General features: G+C 39.8%; 1 protein-coding gene across 1 annotated transcript; it reads left to right on the forward strand.

Moving 5' to 3' along the window:
- Window positions 1-2,355: 2,355 nt before the first annotated feature.
- Window positions 2,356-3,498, forward strand: LOC110870197. Its single transcript, XM_022119397.1, has one exon. It carries the CDS (start codon window positions 2,356-2,358, stop codon window positions 3,496-3,498), a length of 1,143 nt encoding a protein of 380 aa, XP_021975089.1.
- The last annotated feature ends 14,497 nt before the right edge of the window (window positions 3,499-17,995 follow it).

Raw genomic sequence — 17,995 nt, forward strand, 5'->3', positions numbered from 1 at the left:
CCCATAATGAAGGTCCAATGGGAAGGTAAACGAGGCGTAGAGTTCACCTGGGAACTCGAAAGCGACATGAAAGCGAAGTACCCACAGTTGTTTGTTACAGCTAAGGCCTAATTTCAGGACGAAATTCCCTTAAGTAGGGGAGGCTGTAACACCCCGTGTTTCGAAAGTCAAAGTCAAAGTCAAGATTGAAGTCAAAGGAATAAAAGATTGCTAATTGTGATCTGTCGCTCCTTGCTCAACTCCTGTTTTGACTTCTTTGACTTGTAGATAATCTATTTATTTTATCGCTTTAGTTGTATTATGTGGAGTACTTGTTAATAATCGAGATCTATCGCTATTTATCGCATGATTAAATCGCTTTATCGCTTATCGCATCGCAATCGCATTCGCCCCTTGTAACGCCCCAAAAATGATAAATAATAAGTAAAGAATTTAACTTGGTTAATGAAATATGACTAAATGATAATTAGTTTAAGTGAGAAAGCTTAAGTTAAATACTCTCTCAAAGTGGGAGGCTTTGTTGTGTAACTAATAAACAAAAGGTGGTTTTTATTTAATAGTCAAAAAGAAAACACCCACATCTGGTGTTTTGGTCGATCGAACAAGGAGCAGGGAAAGGGGGTGAAAACCCTTACTACAAGAAATCAAGAATTGAATCAAAATTCGTAGGAATTTCCAATGCATGGGCTCTCAAATTCGAATAGCTAACCCTAATATCTGAAGTGGCGTAAAGGAAGAAGGTACAAGCACCAACAAAACGGAAGGCGCGCAAGATCGAGGTATGTTTCGTTGCATACAAAACCTTATTTAAAATTTTATTTATATTATGATAAACAACCCCTATTAAAATGATTATAGTGATTAGTAAGTAGATAACAAATCCTCGCGGATTTGGTTATGCTAACGAAAGTTGCATTAAGCTATGCAAGTCGACCGGTTCGAGTCAAACCGGGTCGAGTAAGAAGATGGTACCATCCGTTTAGAATGGGTGGTCATGAATGCAATAAGGAACGTAAGAAGTTCAATCCGTTATACGGATAGAACAAAAGATTTATGTTGTAAGTTATTAACCCGATGATACCGGGTCATAAGAGGTATGCTTGAATCTCGTTATGAGAGTGTATGCCATACTCATTTAATTGGGTAACCGTATGCGTAAGATTAATGAAAGTGTATAAAGGAATGCAAATAATTAAACTGAAAGGTTTGTGAAGTAAGTGAAATAAGTATTATGACTAACTTTCTAAAGCTTGTTGTTAAATGTAGGTAAATCCTCAACTTAGGCGACTCGGCGAAATGGAGCGATCACATGATCAAAATATGTCTTACCAAGCGCTTCGGCTAGCTTATGTTAACATTTTGGGTCAAAATACTTTTTGTACAAATGTTGGTAACACACCTTTAAGTACTTGATGTTTTAGTTTTAGTGTATCTTGTAGAATGGTATTGTCTTGTTTGTGGTTTAAAACAGGGGTATACTCGTCTTACGAACGGGTCATGCCCAAATTTTGAAAAATTTTGTATTAAAGTTGTTATTTTGAAGTCTTTAAATTACTCTTGTAAGCAATTTTATAAAGACGGAAAAGCGGTTCTTACAAGTTGGTATCAGAGCCGAGGTTTGAGGGATTAAAGCATATGGTGAGATGCTTGAACTCAAACTGACGGCTCGTTAAAAGTGTGCTCACTCCAAGATCGCCAATGAGGTAATACGTCAAGTTTTCAGTAAAAATAATAGTATGTGTAATATGTTTGGGATGCAAAATAAAAGCTAAGTACATGGATGAGTAAATAAGGTGGCCATACGGGGATTTCAGGAACCGTATGGCTGGAAATAAGCCCAGGAAATAGTCAAATCGACCAAAAATGAACACAGCAGCGTTTAAGCAATTCGGGAGGCCGTCACCGACGGGCTCCCATGCCGTCGCCGACGCCCCCATCTGAGCCGACGTGATAACTCCCTGTCTACGAACAAATTTGGTGACGTCCCATAATTAGAACCCATCGCCGACGGTAAGTTAGGCTGTCGCCGACGGCTATTAAACACGTGATCCGCAGAAAAAAAAAATTGTTTTGTTGTTTTTCATGACTAGGACTTCCTTGTGATCTAAAGGACCAATAGATAATGATATAGAATCCTTATAACCATAATGATAAGATACTTATGATCACAAATCTGTGATCGCAACAAAAGAGAATTCGTAAAGAATCGGAAGTAACAAAATGAATAGCCTAAGATGAATGATTAAACTTAGATGATCAAGATTACGAATTTCACGAGTAAGAATGTAGTAATCAAGAGTTGGAGTATGTGTTATATGGAAAGCTTGTGATTTGAATGTAAACGTCATTTTGTAGATGGCAGACACAAGAAATGAGAATGATAACGATGATAATGATGATATGGCTAGACAAGAAGCATTTAATAGTAAAGTCACAGAAGTAGAAGGAGTTATGCAAGCTAATCTCCCGCGATTAGCTCAAGAGGTAGAAAGTCGGGTGTTGGGAGTTGTGGATGCCATGATGACTAGCAAAATCGAAGAGTTGAAAGAACTGATTGAGGGATCTAAAAGCAAAAGCAAAGAACGACGGTGCACGTATAAGGACTTCATGGCATGCAATCCTGCAACGTATGATGGTAAGATCGACCCGATTGCATGCCAAAGATGGATTTCAAATATAGAAGCAGTATTAATACGAAGTCAGTGCAATAAGGAAGATCAGGTGAATTTTGCTACTGGCCAACTCACTCTCCAGGCGAAAGATTGGTGGGATGCGCATAGCAAGGAAATAGGGGAGGATAGACTCCAAAAGATGACTTGGCAAGAGTTTAAGGAGCCCTTTATGAGATACCATTGCCCTCAGTCGGCTATTGATAAGATTCAGGAAGATTTCTTGCGCCTCCGACAGAAGAACGAATCAATAAATGAAATATCAAATACTTTTATGGATAAGATGAAATTCTGTGGGGATTTTGTGAAGACTGAAAGGATGAAGATCAATCGCTTTTACGGGGTATTAAAGGCGGAGTTTAGGGAGTTCATCACTCTTTCGAAATGTGAAACCCTTGATGAGCTTATCAACCTGGCACGGGATAGAGAAATCGAAATCAAGAGACAAGAAGAACGTGGTGAAAAGAGACCCAGTGAAAAGGGTGCAAGTTCGAGTCCATCTAAAAAGGGGAAGTATCAAGAGCAAGGAAGGAAGGATAAGTCAAAGGGGGGTATTACTCCTTGCAAGACTTGTGAAAAACTTCATACTGGCGAGTGTCTGTTAGGCAAGAAGGGATGTTACAAGTGTGGTAAGGAGGGACATTCGTCTTACCAATGCCCGAACAACCCGAAGACTTGTTTTAATTGTTTCGAAAGGGGCACGTTAAATCGGAGTGCCCTAAACTTCAGCAAGAACCGAAAAAGGAAGATAAGAAGCAAGAGGGTTCTAAAGCTAAAGGGAGGATGTTCCAAATCACATCCGAGGAGGCTAAAGTTCATCCGAATGTAGTTTCAGGTATCTTTTTATTAAACTCTATGCCGATTTACGTATTATTTGATACCGGAGCAACCATGTCGTTTATTTCGGACGAGATAGCTAATCATCCCTCATTTAAGACTGAATCAATGCCAGTTCCTTTAGAAGTAGAATTAGCCGATAGCAAAAATTACTTGTTACGCAAAATTTGTAGAAATTGCAAATTTACTATAGAGGACGAAGAGCTTGATATCAACCTTATACCCATGGCTTTGGGAGAATTTAGAATGATAGTGGGCATGGATTGGATGGCCCGACACCATGCGGAGATTAATTGTGAAACCAAAACAATACTTATCCAATCTCCAAGTGGAAGGCGATTAAATATACAAGGCGAAAGAAAGGTGGAAGCGAAGCTATGTACCCTCGTTCAAGCCAGTAAGTATGTGCTTAATGGGAGTAGGGCATATTAAGCTTACATGGTTGATACTCAACTAGGTTCCCCAAAGCTTGAAGATGTCGAAATTGTGAACGAATTTCCAGACGTATTTCCGGAGGAATTGCCGGGGCTCCCTCCCGAACGAGAAGTAGAATTTCGTATCGAATTGAATCCGGGTGCGAAACCGGTTGCGAAGGCTCCCTATAGGTTGGGTCCCACCGAGATGCGGGAATTAATGACACAATTACAAGATCTTCTAGATAAGGGCTTCATACGCCCGAGTGTGTCGCCTTGGGGAGCACCTGTCTTATTTGTTAAGAAGAAAGACGGGTCGATGCGCATGTGCATCGACTACAGAGAATTAAATAAGCTGACCATAAAGAACCGCTACCCTTTACCTAGAATTAACGACCTTTTTGATCAATTACAAGGGGCGAGTTGGTTCTCCAAGATAGACCCGCATTCGGGGTACCATCAAGTTAGAGTACGGGGAGAAGATATTCCAAAGACCGCGTTCAGAACCCGTTATGGGCATTATGAATTTTTAGTCATGTCCTTCGGATTGACGAATGCGCCGGCCGCGTTCATGAATCTGATGAACCGGGTATGTCGACCCATGCTAGATAAATCTATGATCGTGTTCATAGATGATATTCTAGTCTACTCACGAAGCAAGGCCGAACATGCAAGAAACTTGCGTGAAGTACTTGAAATTCTCCGTAAAGAAAAACTTTATGCAAAATTCTCAAAGTGCGCCTTCTGGCTCAGAGAGGTGCAGTTTCTGGGTCATATAATTGATGCGTGTTAGTGTATATATGTTTTAGGTGTATATTTTAAGCCCTTTTTACACTTTTAGCCAAGTTTTAAATTTATAAAACACGATATTTACTAACACTGAACACACATATGGGCAAGTGCACCCATCGTGGACGTAGTATAGTGTTGGTAAGATACCGAGGTCGTCCAAGGACATAAGAGCTTTTAGTACCGGTTTATCCTCAACGTCTAATCAAAACAAAATGTTAGAAAAGATTTTGAAACTAAGAAAATAAAACTAACTAAAATGCTGAAAAATAAAAATAAAAATAAAAACAGATAGACAAGATGAATCACTTGGATCCGACTCGTGTATTAGTGTAACCTTTAATTATTTTCGCACTTTTGCACTTGTTTAAGAGATTATCTTAGTTATTGTAGTAGGCCCCTCTTTTGAAGGTGACGTTACCCTCAACCCAGTAGTTTGAGTCAGCAAAGATACAATCCTAAAGGGTCGGATTATTGAAAGATAATTAATTAAGTTATTAATGCATAACGTGGTAGGCCCCTCTTTTGAAGGTGACGTTACCCTCAGCTAACCTAAGTAGCTGGATTAAAGTTTTAATAGTAGTTTAACTTATGAGGGGATCAAAGAGTTTGGACCCCCGCCATCCAATACCTTTGGGTATTGAAGGAGGTCCTACTAAATTTGACCCAGGTCCCTTGCAGGATCTCTAAACGCTGAACAACGGCAAGACTCTTACCAAACCGTTCCCTTAACCCCCGACCAGGTAGCCAACATACCTCCATATAGACCGTGGAGATATGAATGGTGAAAATCTTTTATTTTATATAGACAGTAAAATAATGCCAAGACACCACGGACAAACGATAAGGAAGAATCACCTTCAACATAAGAAACTAGTTATTAAAGTCATTAATACAAAACCAATTAAAAAGTGCAAAAGATTAAAAATAAAAAGTATTACACTAAGCACTTGTCTTCACCAAGTGACGTAAGAGACTTAGGCAAACATGGCCTTTGATTATCAAGGACTCTTACGATCAATCTTGGATCCCGAGATGACTCACACACTCTATGATGGACAATGGATGATGGTGGTGGATGATGGTGTTGTGATGGTGGTGGGTGGTGGGTGAAGTGTGAGAGAGGTGGTGTGCCAAGGGATGAGTTGCAATGGCTCCAAGCACTCCTATTTATAGGCTGAACAGAAGCCTGGTCACGGCACTGTGCCCGTCTAACACTCTCTCTCTTCATTAATTGTAATCCGCTGGGCACGGCCCCGTGGTGGGCAATAGAAGCTTCTATAGGTTTGTCTTTTCTGCTGCTTCTTGGGCACGGCCCCATGCTCGCTGAGCACGGGGCGTGTTCAGTCTTCCGTCTTCTTTGTTTTGCTTGGGAGGATGCTGTCAAGGGGTCGGGCAATCCACTTTTGTTCCTTTTCTTGTATTTATGTTAGATTTTGCTGTCTTTTTGCTTCTTTTGTTAATTTGAGCTCATTTAATCCTGAAAATACAAAAAGGAAGACAAAAGCACACTTTTTCCAACATTAGTACTAATAAAGGGTTAGTTTTATGCCACAATTGATATAATTTATATTTTGCATTTTGCGCATATCAAATACCCCCACACTTGAATCTTTGCTTGTCCTCAAGCAAAACTCTTTATAATGTGGCTTTATTCACTCCCAAATGGAATGGGTAGAAGAGAAGGTTTTTGGGCTTGTCATAGAGTGTCGGGATTTTCCAAGATCGTTTAGGTTTTATTTTTATTTATTTACAATCCTATTCGTCATGATTTATTAAAAACATTTTATAAGATAAATTATTTATTGAGGCATAACATACCTTTCTAAAATTCCATTTATATACAAGTTCACATACCTCACGGGGGAAATCACTCACACTCGGCCGAAGGTGTATTTTTAGTGAATCACTCGAGAGCGGCATGGAACTTATTTCTACCATAAGCTTGCCAAGCAATCAATCCTCTTTCTTTTTAACTTTATACCTTTGTAAATATCAAGAGGACTTTTTGGGTGAAGGGTTAGGCTTGGGCTAAAGGTGGGTGGTTGGGTTAGTGGTTAGTTGAAAAGGGCGAAAGGCGTAAAAAGCGTCGGTTTTCGTAAAACATTTTGTTTTTGTGACTTTTTATTTTTAATGAAGTATTTATTCAAACAAACCTTTGTTTGAGGAGCTTTGTTTGTTTATTTCCAACTTCATCATCAATATATATATATATATATATATAGGGAGAAGATCATGCGAGAACCACCTCTTATTGTGAGAACCGCGAGAACCAATGTGAACACACCAAAAATGCCTAAAAATAGCTAAAAATCACACAAAAAAAATTTTTTTTAATATTTTTTATATAAAAATCGCTACTTTTAAAAAAAAAAAAAATTTTTTGGCCACTAAAAGTAGCGATTTGAGCATAAAAAAATTTAGATTTTTTGGGGGTTTAGTTTTTAGCATTTTAGCTTTGGGGGGGGGGGGGGTAAGGTTTTTTTTTAGGTTTTTTAGGGGTTTTAGTTTTTAGCATTTATCTTTGGGGGGGGGTAGGTTTTTTTTTTTTTGGGGGGGGGGTGGGGATTAGTTTTTTTTTAGGTTTTTTTAGCTATTTTAGGTTGTGTTCACATTGGTTCTCAAGGTTCTCACAATAAGGGTGGTTCTCGCATGAGCCTCCTCCCTATATATATATATATATTTAGAAGACTCACACGAAAACCAAACTTTGTTACTAAAATAAGGGGTTAAAAATGAAAAAGGGGTTTTGGTGGGTAAAAGGGTTTTGGGTTAAGAAATGAAAAGGTTTAGGCTCAAAGGGGTTAACTAGGGGGAATTTTTGGGTAGGTGAAAAGAAAAATGAAAATAATAGTGTTGAAAGAAAAAGGGTTAGTCCTAATGCCTCCATCATTTACTTACTTGGGTTTAAGTTGGTAAGGATCGGGAATGAATTGTCGTGGCAAGTTCTAGAGTCATAAGAACCAAGCGGCTATTCACATAAGAAACGAAAAATGAGCATTTAGCGTAAAGATGTATATTTGCATGCTCAATAAAGGCTCAAAACTCACTTTTGTGGGAATGGGTTTTTACGTGATCAAGTATATATAATCAAATTTTAACTAAGCTTGTCATGCCGTTTCATAATTTTCTTATGTTGGTTCTTTTTATCACGACGCTATCGGTTGTAAATTAGTAAAAATATAACCTTGTTAGAATTAGAATTCCCAACTTAAACTTAGACAAGTAAAAAAAATTGAAAATTTTTGAAAAAAATCTGGGGTGATTAGCGGTTCCAATAGAGTTTTGTGTAAGACTTGTTATTAGGACTTGCAAAATTCAAGGTTTTAGCATCCCCCCCCCCCCCCACTTAAATTACACATTGTCCTCAATGTGTCCCAAAAATAAGTTTTTAGGTTGATTGAATGTGTAAAATGGTGTTAAAAGCAAAATTTCATGTTACTGGCAGTCTGGACACGGCCCCGTGTTGGTCGGAAACGACCCCGTGTTCAACTGCCAGTAATGAAAACTTACAGAAGATGGACACGGGGGCGTGTTGGCTGGGCACGACCCCTTGTCTGGCAAAAATCTGCAGAAAAATAAACAAACAGCAGGTCTAGGAGGTGGGCATGGGGGCATGTCGGCTGGACAAGACCCCGTGTGGAGTGTCTGCAAGACTGAAAAACAGGTTTCTTTCTCCGGTTTTCCTGTCCTGGCTTTTTGAGTGCTAATGTTTAGCATTCTAAGCCTTGTTTGTACCTGTTTTATCAGTAAATACCACACCAAGCAATACCAAACATCCTAAATTACCAAGTTAAACATCCAAACCATAAAGTAAAAGAAAAATAAAGCAGAAAATAAAAAGAAGACAAGGAAAGTAAATTGTCTAACACTCGGCACGCAGGCCGTCAATTGTTTTGATAGATAAAAGGGGACTTTAACCTGTGGGCTCACCATCAACCCGCTCCTGCTCCTTCTTCACCCTCCTAGTCCATGTCCTCATCACTGTCATCACCTCCTTCCCCATGACCCGCCATGTATTCCCGGATGCTCCCGATGTCGTCTTGGATATCGGTGATGTTTCGTTCGATAGCTCCGACCCGGTGGTATGTGTTGTTGGCAAGGTTGTATGTGTTCCTGGTGCACATAAGGTTTTCCTGCAAAAGATCATGTAAACTTTGAAGGTTAGGAAAACCACCTCCTTGGGAGGAGGATTGGCCCGGATCACCATGGGGTTGATACTAGTAGTGGGGACGTGGAGCGTGAAGGACTAGTGCCTCCTGTGGGTTCCATGCATGGCCTTGCATCATTTGAAAGCTCACTGATCCGTCCTCTGCCTCATAGATTAGGCTCATCGCATGGCAAATGTGTATATCGACCCGTCCCGACTATGGGCTTCTTTCAAAGGACCTGGGAATGTGCGTGAAGTGCTTGAAGAGGCGGTACACCCATCCCCCAATGAAGATAGGGGTTGTGCACGAGCAAGCCGGTTCAGATGCATGTTTCGAAGCAGGAGATACGGAACATCGAGGGGCCTTCGGTTGTGGATGCAGTGAAGGAATACCAAATCTCTTAACCCAACAACACCGCTACTGTCGTGTCTTTGACTAAGAGAGTAAGTGAGGAGCCTATGAATGTAGCGATAAAGCGGGTCCCTCAGCTTAGTACTCTTTGTGCTGCTTGAGTTGTAGTATCCTTCACCAATCTTGGCCCATGCGACTTGGCGCTCGTTTTCATCCAGATCTCGCAATCCCCCGGTGTTTTCCTCATTTCCCGAATCTTCCTCCGTATACAGTCCCACTATTGCCTCGAATTGCGCCATAGAGATCGAGTATCTCGTCCCACCACATCGAAATGCAACCCCCTCATTGTCAAACGGGTCACACCTTGAAGTGAAGGTGAAAGTACTGTAGAACTCCATAGTTCATTGATGTACCGATCGAAGTCGAGTGGTCAAGGCAACCCTTAGTGGTCCTGTAACAAGGTTGTTGAACCGGTCAAGCTGGTTCACCATGGTTAATAGGTCCGTGCACGCTTGTCTTGGGTATTCTTCGGGCTCATTTGCGTCGAGCTCATTTACGTTGAATCTTGTGAACTTCGACATCTGAAAGAATACACCAAAAGTTAGCACGAAACACTGAGATTTTCGAAAGAAACTGCAAACAGTGAGCTGGACACGGCCCCGTGCTCAGCGGGCACGACCCCGTGTCCAGGCGTCTGTTACTCAAAATTTTCATTTTTCGACCCGGTCCAGAAAATCTGAAAATTTTTGGCCAAGTATGTGCGGTTTCGCCCGAAAATGAAACCCCAAGTGCCGTTTTTCTCAAAACAAACCGTTCACCCCTTCAATTTTATCTTTTTCGGTTTATAAACAAGGGTCTGAGGTTTTTGTGAGAAATCGGGCAAATCTATCAATAATACAAGTGTATTTACTTCCCATTATACTAATCTAAACTAATGCTAATAGATTATTTCAAAAATTTGAGGTTCGATCCGGATAAACTTCAAGAACCCTAGATTTTTCCCCAAATTTTTGATGTTTTAACTACATGCAAGTAACTAATCTAACTACTAATGATGATAGAATCATACCTTGATGTTGTTAGATCTAGAGATAACGTCGAAAATCTACAGAAAATCGCTTCGGACCAGAGCTTTTTCGGGGAAACGGGCGTGTGGAATGATGTAACTGTTGTGAAAAGAGGGTTTTATCCCGACAGTTGCGCAGACACGGCCCCGTGTCCAGCGGACACGGCCCCGTGCCGAGCAAAGTTTTGAAAAAAAATTATTTTTTTTAGTGCTCGTGTGAGTGCCCGTTTTTCCCAAAACATGGTTAGAAGACTTACCGGTTTCGATGTATACTCACTTGTTCGTAACATACCAGGTATGATGTGGATGCTTTTTATTCGTTGACCGTTTGAAGCGAGATCTCTTCTTCCCCATCCTCAATGGATCCTCGACAGAGCTTTAGCCGTTGGCCATTGACTTTGAATGGAATTCCATTTCGAGATTTAATTTCAACTGCACCGTGAGGAAAAATATGGGTGATGGAAAAAGGTCCTGACCACCTAGATTTTAGTTTACCCGGAAATAATCGAAGTCGTGAATTAAACAATAGAACTTGGTCTCCTACTCGAAATTCATTAGGCTTAATGTATTTGTCGTGTAAATTTTTCATTCTTTCCTTATAAATTTCTGAGTTAGAGTATGCATAATTCCTTAGTTCGTCTAATTCATTTATTTAACAAAATCGATTTTTACCTGCAATTTCTAAATCTAGGTTTACACTTTTTATTGCCCAGTAGGCTTTGTGAGCTATTTCTACTGGCAAATGACAACTTTTTCCATAGACGAGCTTATACGGGGTTGTGCCTATAGTGGTTTTATAAGCAGTCCGAAAGGCCCATAAAGCATCATCTAGTTTATCAGCCCATTTCTTTTTATTTAATCCTACGGTTTTTTCAAGTATTCGTTTTAAACCTCTGTTAGTCACTTCGGCTTGTCCGTTTGTTTGAGGGTGATATGCTGTTGAGACCCGGTGATAGACCCCATATCTTGTTAAGATTTTTTCGAGTTGGTGATTGCAAAAATGGGTACCTCTATCACTTATTAATGCTTTAGGTGTTCCGAAACGAGAGAATAATTTTTTCAGAAATCTTACGACTACTCTTCCATCGTTTTTTGGAAGTGCTTCGGCCTCGGCCCATTTAGACAAGTAATTAACTGCCACAAGTATATATTTGTTTCCTTTTGACGGTGGGAAGGGTCCCATGAAATCGAGTCCCCACTAGGGCTGTTCAAAAAACTCGCGGCTCGCAGTTCGCTCGAAGTTCACTCGAAAAAAGTTCGAAAAAAGCTCGGCTCGAAAAAAGCCCGGCTCGAAATTGGCTCGGCTCGAAATTGGCTCGATCTAAATGAGCCGAGCCCGAGCCAAGGTAGGTTCGGTTCGTGGCTCGCTCGATAGTTGGCTCGTTGGCTCGCTCGTTTGGCTCGTTATCATTATTATATATATATATATATATATATATATATATATATATATATATATATATATATATATATATATATATTATAAAGTCTATATTAATTATTAAAAATATGTTCAATAATAATATAATATAATAAAGGGCTATCTTTTTTTTGAAACGTAATAATATGTTGCTTGCTTTTTTAGTTATCAAAGAAGAACAATAAATAAAAACACACAGTCCCGAGATGATATGCGGCTGCCGACTGCCGAGCGATTCACTTCCCTTTTGCCTTTTCATCTTCAAATCTCTATTATATAATATATATTGATTTAACTTCTATGATATGCGGCTGCCGACTGAACTTGGTTGTAACCAGTTTTGAACTTTATGTTTTGAACCTGCATTTATATTATGTTCCTGTTCTGTTTCAATGAGTGTTTTTTTTAAGTTTCTCTTCCAGCATTAAAACTATTATGATAATAGTATTATCCAGGTATAGTATTATCCAGCAATCCAGGTATAAAAGTTAGTTTTTGAACATTTTTCTTTAAAACCGAGCTGGCTCGTCGAGCCGCGAGCTGGCTCGAACTTTTTTCGAGCCGAACTCGAGCCCATATTTCCGGCTCGCTATAATTATCGAACCGAGCCCGAGCCGGCTCGTTTAGCTTCGAGCTCGAGCCCGAGCCCACACTGGCTCGGCTCGGCTCGGCTCGTTTACACCCCTAGTCCCCACACATCAAAAATTTCACAAACGAGAATGCCATTTTGAGGCATTTCGTTTTTGGAAGAACTATTACCTGATCTTTGGCAAGCATCACATGCCTTTACAAGATTTTGCGCATCTTTGTAAATGGTCGGCCAATAAAATCCTGAATCAAATACCTTTCGTGCGGTACTAGCGGCACCATGATGTCCCCCATATGGACCTTCATGACAATGGCGGAGAATTCTTCGTGCTTCGCTACCATGTACGCACCTTCGGATGAGTTGGTCAGCACACATTTTGAAAAGATAAGGGTCTTCCCAAAAGTAATGCTTCACATCGGCAAAGAATCTCTTTCTTTGGTGATGTAGCCATCCTTTGGTGACTATACCGCTAGCTAAGTAGTTAGCGTAGTCGGTATACCATGGTTCTTGTCTACTTTCCACCATTTCCAGGGATTCTGTTGGAAATTTTTCGTTGATTTGCTCGTCCCTGGTTGCCTCCAAAGCTGGGTCTTCTAGGCGTGAAAGATGATCTGCCACAGTGTTTTCTGCTCCTCTTTTGTCTTTGATTTCAATATCAAATTCTTGGAGGAGTAGAATCCACCTGATCAAATGTGGTTTGGCGTCTTGTTTCTTGAAAAGGTATCGGATAGCTGCATGATCTGTATAGACTACAGTTTTAGAAAGAACAAGGTAAGAACGAAATTTATCAAAAGCAAATACCACAGCTAGAAATTCTTTTCAGTAGTTGTGTAATTTTCTTGTGCATCATTAAGTGTTTTACTAGCATAATAAATTGGGTGGAAATGCTTTTCTTTTCTTTGTCCCAAGACTGCTCCAACAGCAAAGTCACTTGCATCACACATGATTTCGAAGGGGAGTTTCCAATCGGGCGCTATCATGATAGGTGCATTGACTAGCATTTCCTTGAGGGTTAGAAATGCTTGATTGCAATCCTTGTCAAAGATGAAAGGCGCATCTTTTTCAAGTAATTTTGTTAGAGGTCCTGAAATTTTTGAAAAGTCTTTGATAAACCTTCTATAAAATCCGGCATGCCCTAGGAAACTTCTGATTGCTCTAATGGAGGAGGGTGGAGGTAAACGAGAAATAGTGTCTACTTTTGCTCGATCAACTTCCATTCCTTCGCTCGAGATTTTGTGCCCGAGTACTATTCCCTCTGTTACCATGAAATGGCATTTTTCCCAGTTAAGGGTGAGGTTAGTTTCCTCACATTGGGATAGCATTCGTTCGAGGTTATCGAGGCATTGGTCGTATGAATCTCCAAAGATAGAAAAGTCGTCCATGAAGACTTCCATAGTTTTTTCTATCATATAATGGAAAATGGCCACCATGCAACGTTGGAATGTTGCAGGTGCATTACATAGACCAAATGGCATGCGTCGATAAGCGAAAGTTCCATAGGGGCATGTGTAAGTCGTCTTTTCTTGGTCTTCAGGTGCTATTGGAATTTGAAAGTAACCTGAAAAACCATCCAAGAAACAGTAAAATTTATGACCGGATAGTCGTTCTAACATTTGATCAATGAAGGGCAAAGGAAAGTGGTCTTTCCTTGTTGCTTCATTTAATCGTCTATAGTCTATACAAGCTCTCCATCCTGTGACGGTTCTTGTTGGTATTAATTCATTCTTTTCATTAGTTATTACCGTCATACCTCCTTTCTTTGGGACTACTTGGACGAGACTTACCCATGGACTATCGGAGATAGGATAAATTAGTCCGGCGTCAAGTAGTTTGATGACCTCATTTTTAACCACTTCTTGCACATTGGGATTTACTCTACGTTGTGGTTGTATTACCGTTTTATTGTCATCATTCATTAAAATTTTGTGCATGCACATGGAATGACTTATTCCTTTAATATCTACAAGCTTCCAGGCGATCGCATTTTTGTGTTTTCTAAGAAGGTTAATTAATTTTTCTTTTTCTACACTACTAAATTTAGACGAAATAATTACAGGTAATTTACCATCTTTGTCTAGAAAAGCATATTCCAAACCTTTCAGAAGTTCTTTGAGCTCAATGGGTGGGTCTTTAGGAGACTCCTTATTTTGTGGCTCATCTAGATCAAGAACTTTAAAGGTTTGTTCTATGGCGACCTCTTCTTCAACAAAGTGGTCAACTTTTTCACTTATATCGGGTGGCTCATCTTCATCTTCAATTAGGGGGTCATTATTGCCAAAAGGATATTTCATTGAACGCTCAAGATCTATGCTCCTTTTGAATGCCCCTAACTGAAGAGGTAGATTATTAAACTTCCGGTTTTTCAAAGCTTCATGAGTTTTTACAAAAGGTCTTCCCAACACTAGAGGAGCGTCATCTAAGATGACAAAGTCGGTTGGAATAACCATTTGATTTGTTTGAACCAAAACATCCTCAACCACACCGATTGATTTTATTACTTTCCGATTAGATAGAAAAATGGGTATTTGAAGTGGAGCAAAATCACTAATACTTAATTTTTCAAAAATGTAATTAGGCATTATGTTAACGCAAAGATCTTTATCAATGGTGACATTACTAATAAATGAATTTTGAAAAAAACATGGAACCGGTGTAATGTTAATTTCAAAAGGATCTTCTTTTATTAGTGAGGTTTGATCATTAGTTAACTTAACACTTACCATTTCTTCAATTTTAGTGTTAGTGTTTAACTCTTTTAAAAACTTAGCATGAGTTGGTACTAAACAATGATTTTCGAAAGAGAGTGACAAGAGATTAATTTCTTCAAAATTAGACTCTTCTTGAATTTTAACGTTATCGGCCTCACCTTTTTCGTTGTTTAACTCATGAGTCGGTTTTTCACTTATTTGTTCTTCCATTTTTAACTCTTCAACTATCTTTTCTTTATTTAATTCCTCTCTTGCTCGGGATTCCTCTTCCCTTGCGCGAGATTCTTGTATGTAACATTTGATAGTTTTAAGTTTTTCTATTATCCTATCGGCTATTTCGGTGATAGAGTAAGGATCGGGATCCTCAAAGCTTGAATCCGGTTGTTCGATCCTTGGCTCCTCATAGTACTCATATGAACTAGATGGTTCATACCATTGTTCTTCATTGTAAGTATATGATGGATAAGGGTCGAAATTTTGTTCTTCATAGTACTCATATGAGGTGGGTTGTTCACGCCATGGTTCCTCATAATAAGTGTATGAAGGTGGTGGCTTATATCTTGACTCTTCAAAGTATGAGTATGAAGGCTCATACCTTGGTTCATCAAAGTATGAGTATGAGGGAGAAGGTTCATACCTCTGGTCTTCATAAGATGTGTATGAAGTCGATGGCTCGTACCTGGGCTCCTCATAATAGTTGTATGAAGCGGATGGTTGAAATAGGTTACAATATTGTACCGAGTGCGGGTTTCCACAATTAGTGCAATAGTCTCCCATGTAATCATCCTCCTCATAGGTGTAGTTGTAGCCTCCTGAATATTGATCCATAAGAATCACTCAACAGACCACAACAGAGTCTCGGGACCAGAAAACAGAAACAAAGACGGACACAGAGGCTGGACACGGCCCCGTGTTCAGTGGACATGGCCCCGTGTTCAGGGTCTGTATCTGGGCGTTTTAATTAAAGTTACTGGTATTATTGAGCATGGGGGCGTGTTCAGTGAGCACAGCCCCGTGTTCAGACTCTGTATCTGGGTGTTTTTATTAAAAATATGCAGCACGGGGGCGTGTTCAGTGAGCACGGCCCCATGTTCAGGCTACTGTAAATGCAAACTAAACTAAAATGCAGAAAAATGTGCGCGCGGTTTAAAAAGGTTTTGAAAAACAGATTAGGCCGTTGATTTTAAGCTTTCTTAAAATCCTTGTGTCCCCGGCAACGCCGCCAAAAACTTGATGCGTGTTAGTGTATATATGTTTTAGGTGTTTATTTTAAGCCCTTTTTACACTTTTAGCCAAGTTTTAAATTTATAAAACATGATATTTACTAACACTAAACACACATGTGGGCAAGTGCACCCATCGTGGACGTAGTATAGTGTTGGTAAGATACCGAGGTCGTCCAAGGACACAAGAGCTTTTAGTACCGGTTTATCCTCAACGTCTAATCAAAACAAAATGTTAGAAAAGATTTTGAAACTAAGAAAATAAAACTAACTAAAATGCTGAAAAATAAAAATAAAAATAAAAACAGATAGACAAGATGAATCACTTGGATCCGACTCGTGTATTAGTGTAACCTTTGATTATTTTCGCACTTTTGCACTTGTTTAAGAGATTATCTTAGTTATTGTAGTAGGCCCCTCTTTTGAAGGTGACATTACCCTCAACCCAGTAGTTTGAGTCAGCAAGGATACAATCCTAAAGGGTCGGATTATTGAAAGATAATTAATTAAGTTATTAATGCATAATGTGGTAGGCCCCTCTTTTGAAGGTGACATTACCCTCAGCTAAGTAGTCTGAGTCAGCAGGGATACAGTCCTAAGTAGCTGGATTAAAGTTTTAATAGTAGTTTAACTTATGAGGGGATCAAAGAGTTTGGACCCCCGCCATCCAATACCTTTGGGTATTGAAGGAGGTCCTACTAAATTTGACCCAGGTCCCTTGCAGGATCTCTAAACGCTAAACAACGGCAAGACTCTTACCAAACCGTTCCCTTAACCCCCGACCAGGTAGCCAACATACCTCCATATAGACCGTGGAGATATGAATGGTGAAAATCTTTTATTTTATATAGACAGTAAAATAATGCCAAGACACCATGGACAAACGATAAGGAAGAATCACCTTCAACATAAGAAACTAGTTATTAAAGTCATTAATACAAAACCAATTAAAAAGTGCAAAAGATTAAAAATAAAAAGTATTACACTAAACACTGGTCTTCACCAAGTGATGTAAGAGACTTAGGCAAACATGGCCTTTGATTGTCAAGAACTCTTACGATCAATCTTGGATCCCGAGACGACTCACACACTCTATGATAGACAATGGATGATGGTGGTGGATGATGGTGTTGTGATGGTGGTGGGTGGTGGGTGAAGTGTGAGAGAGGTGGTGTGCCAAGGGAATAGTTGCAATGGCTCCAAGTACTCCTATTTATAGGCTGAACAGAAGCCTGGGCACGACCCCGTGTCCGCTGGGCACGGCCCCGTGCCCGTCTGACACTCTCTCTCTTCATTAATTGTAATTCGCAATTACAATAAATGCGCCTGCAGCATTCTGACCACGCCCTCGTGTCCCCTGGGCACGGCCCCGTGGTGGGTAATAGAAGCTTCTATAGGTTTGTCTTTTCTGCTGCTTCTTGGGCACGGCCCCGTGCTCGCTGAGCACGTGGTGTGTTCAGTCTTTTGTCTTCTTTGTTTTGCTTGGGAGGATGCTGTCGAGGGGTCGGGCAATCCACTTTTGTTCCTTTTCTTGTATTTATGTTAGATTTTGCTGTCTTTTTGCTTCTTTTGTTAATTTGAGCTCATTTAATCCTGAAAATACAAAAAGAAGACAAAAGCACACTTTTTCCAACATTAGTACTAAAAAAGGGTTAGTTTTATGCCACAATTGATATAATTTATATGTTGCATTTTGCGCATATCAATAATCAATTCGGAAGGTGTTTTGGTGGATCCGTCAAAGATTGATGCCGTAATGAAATGGGTTTCCCCGAAAAA

Source organism: Helianthus annuus, chromosome 8, assembly GCF_002127325.2.
Source record: "Helianthus annuus cultivar XRQ/B chromosome 8, HanXRQr2.0-SUNRISE, whole genome shotgun sequence".
Taxonomy (NCBI): Eukaryota; Viridiplantae; Streptophyta; class Magnoliopsida; order Asterales; family Asteraceae; genus Helianthus; species Helianthus annuus.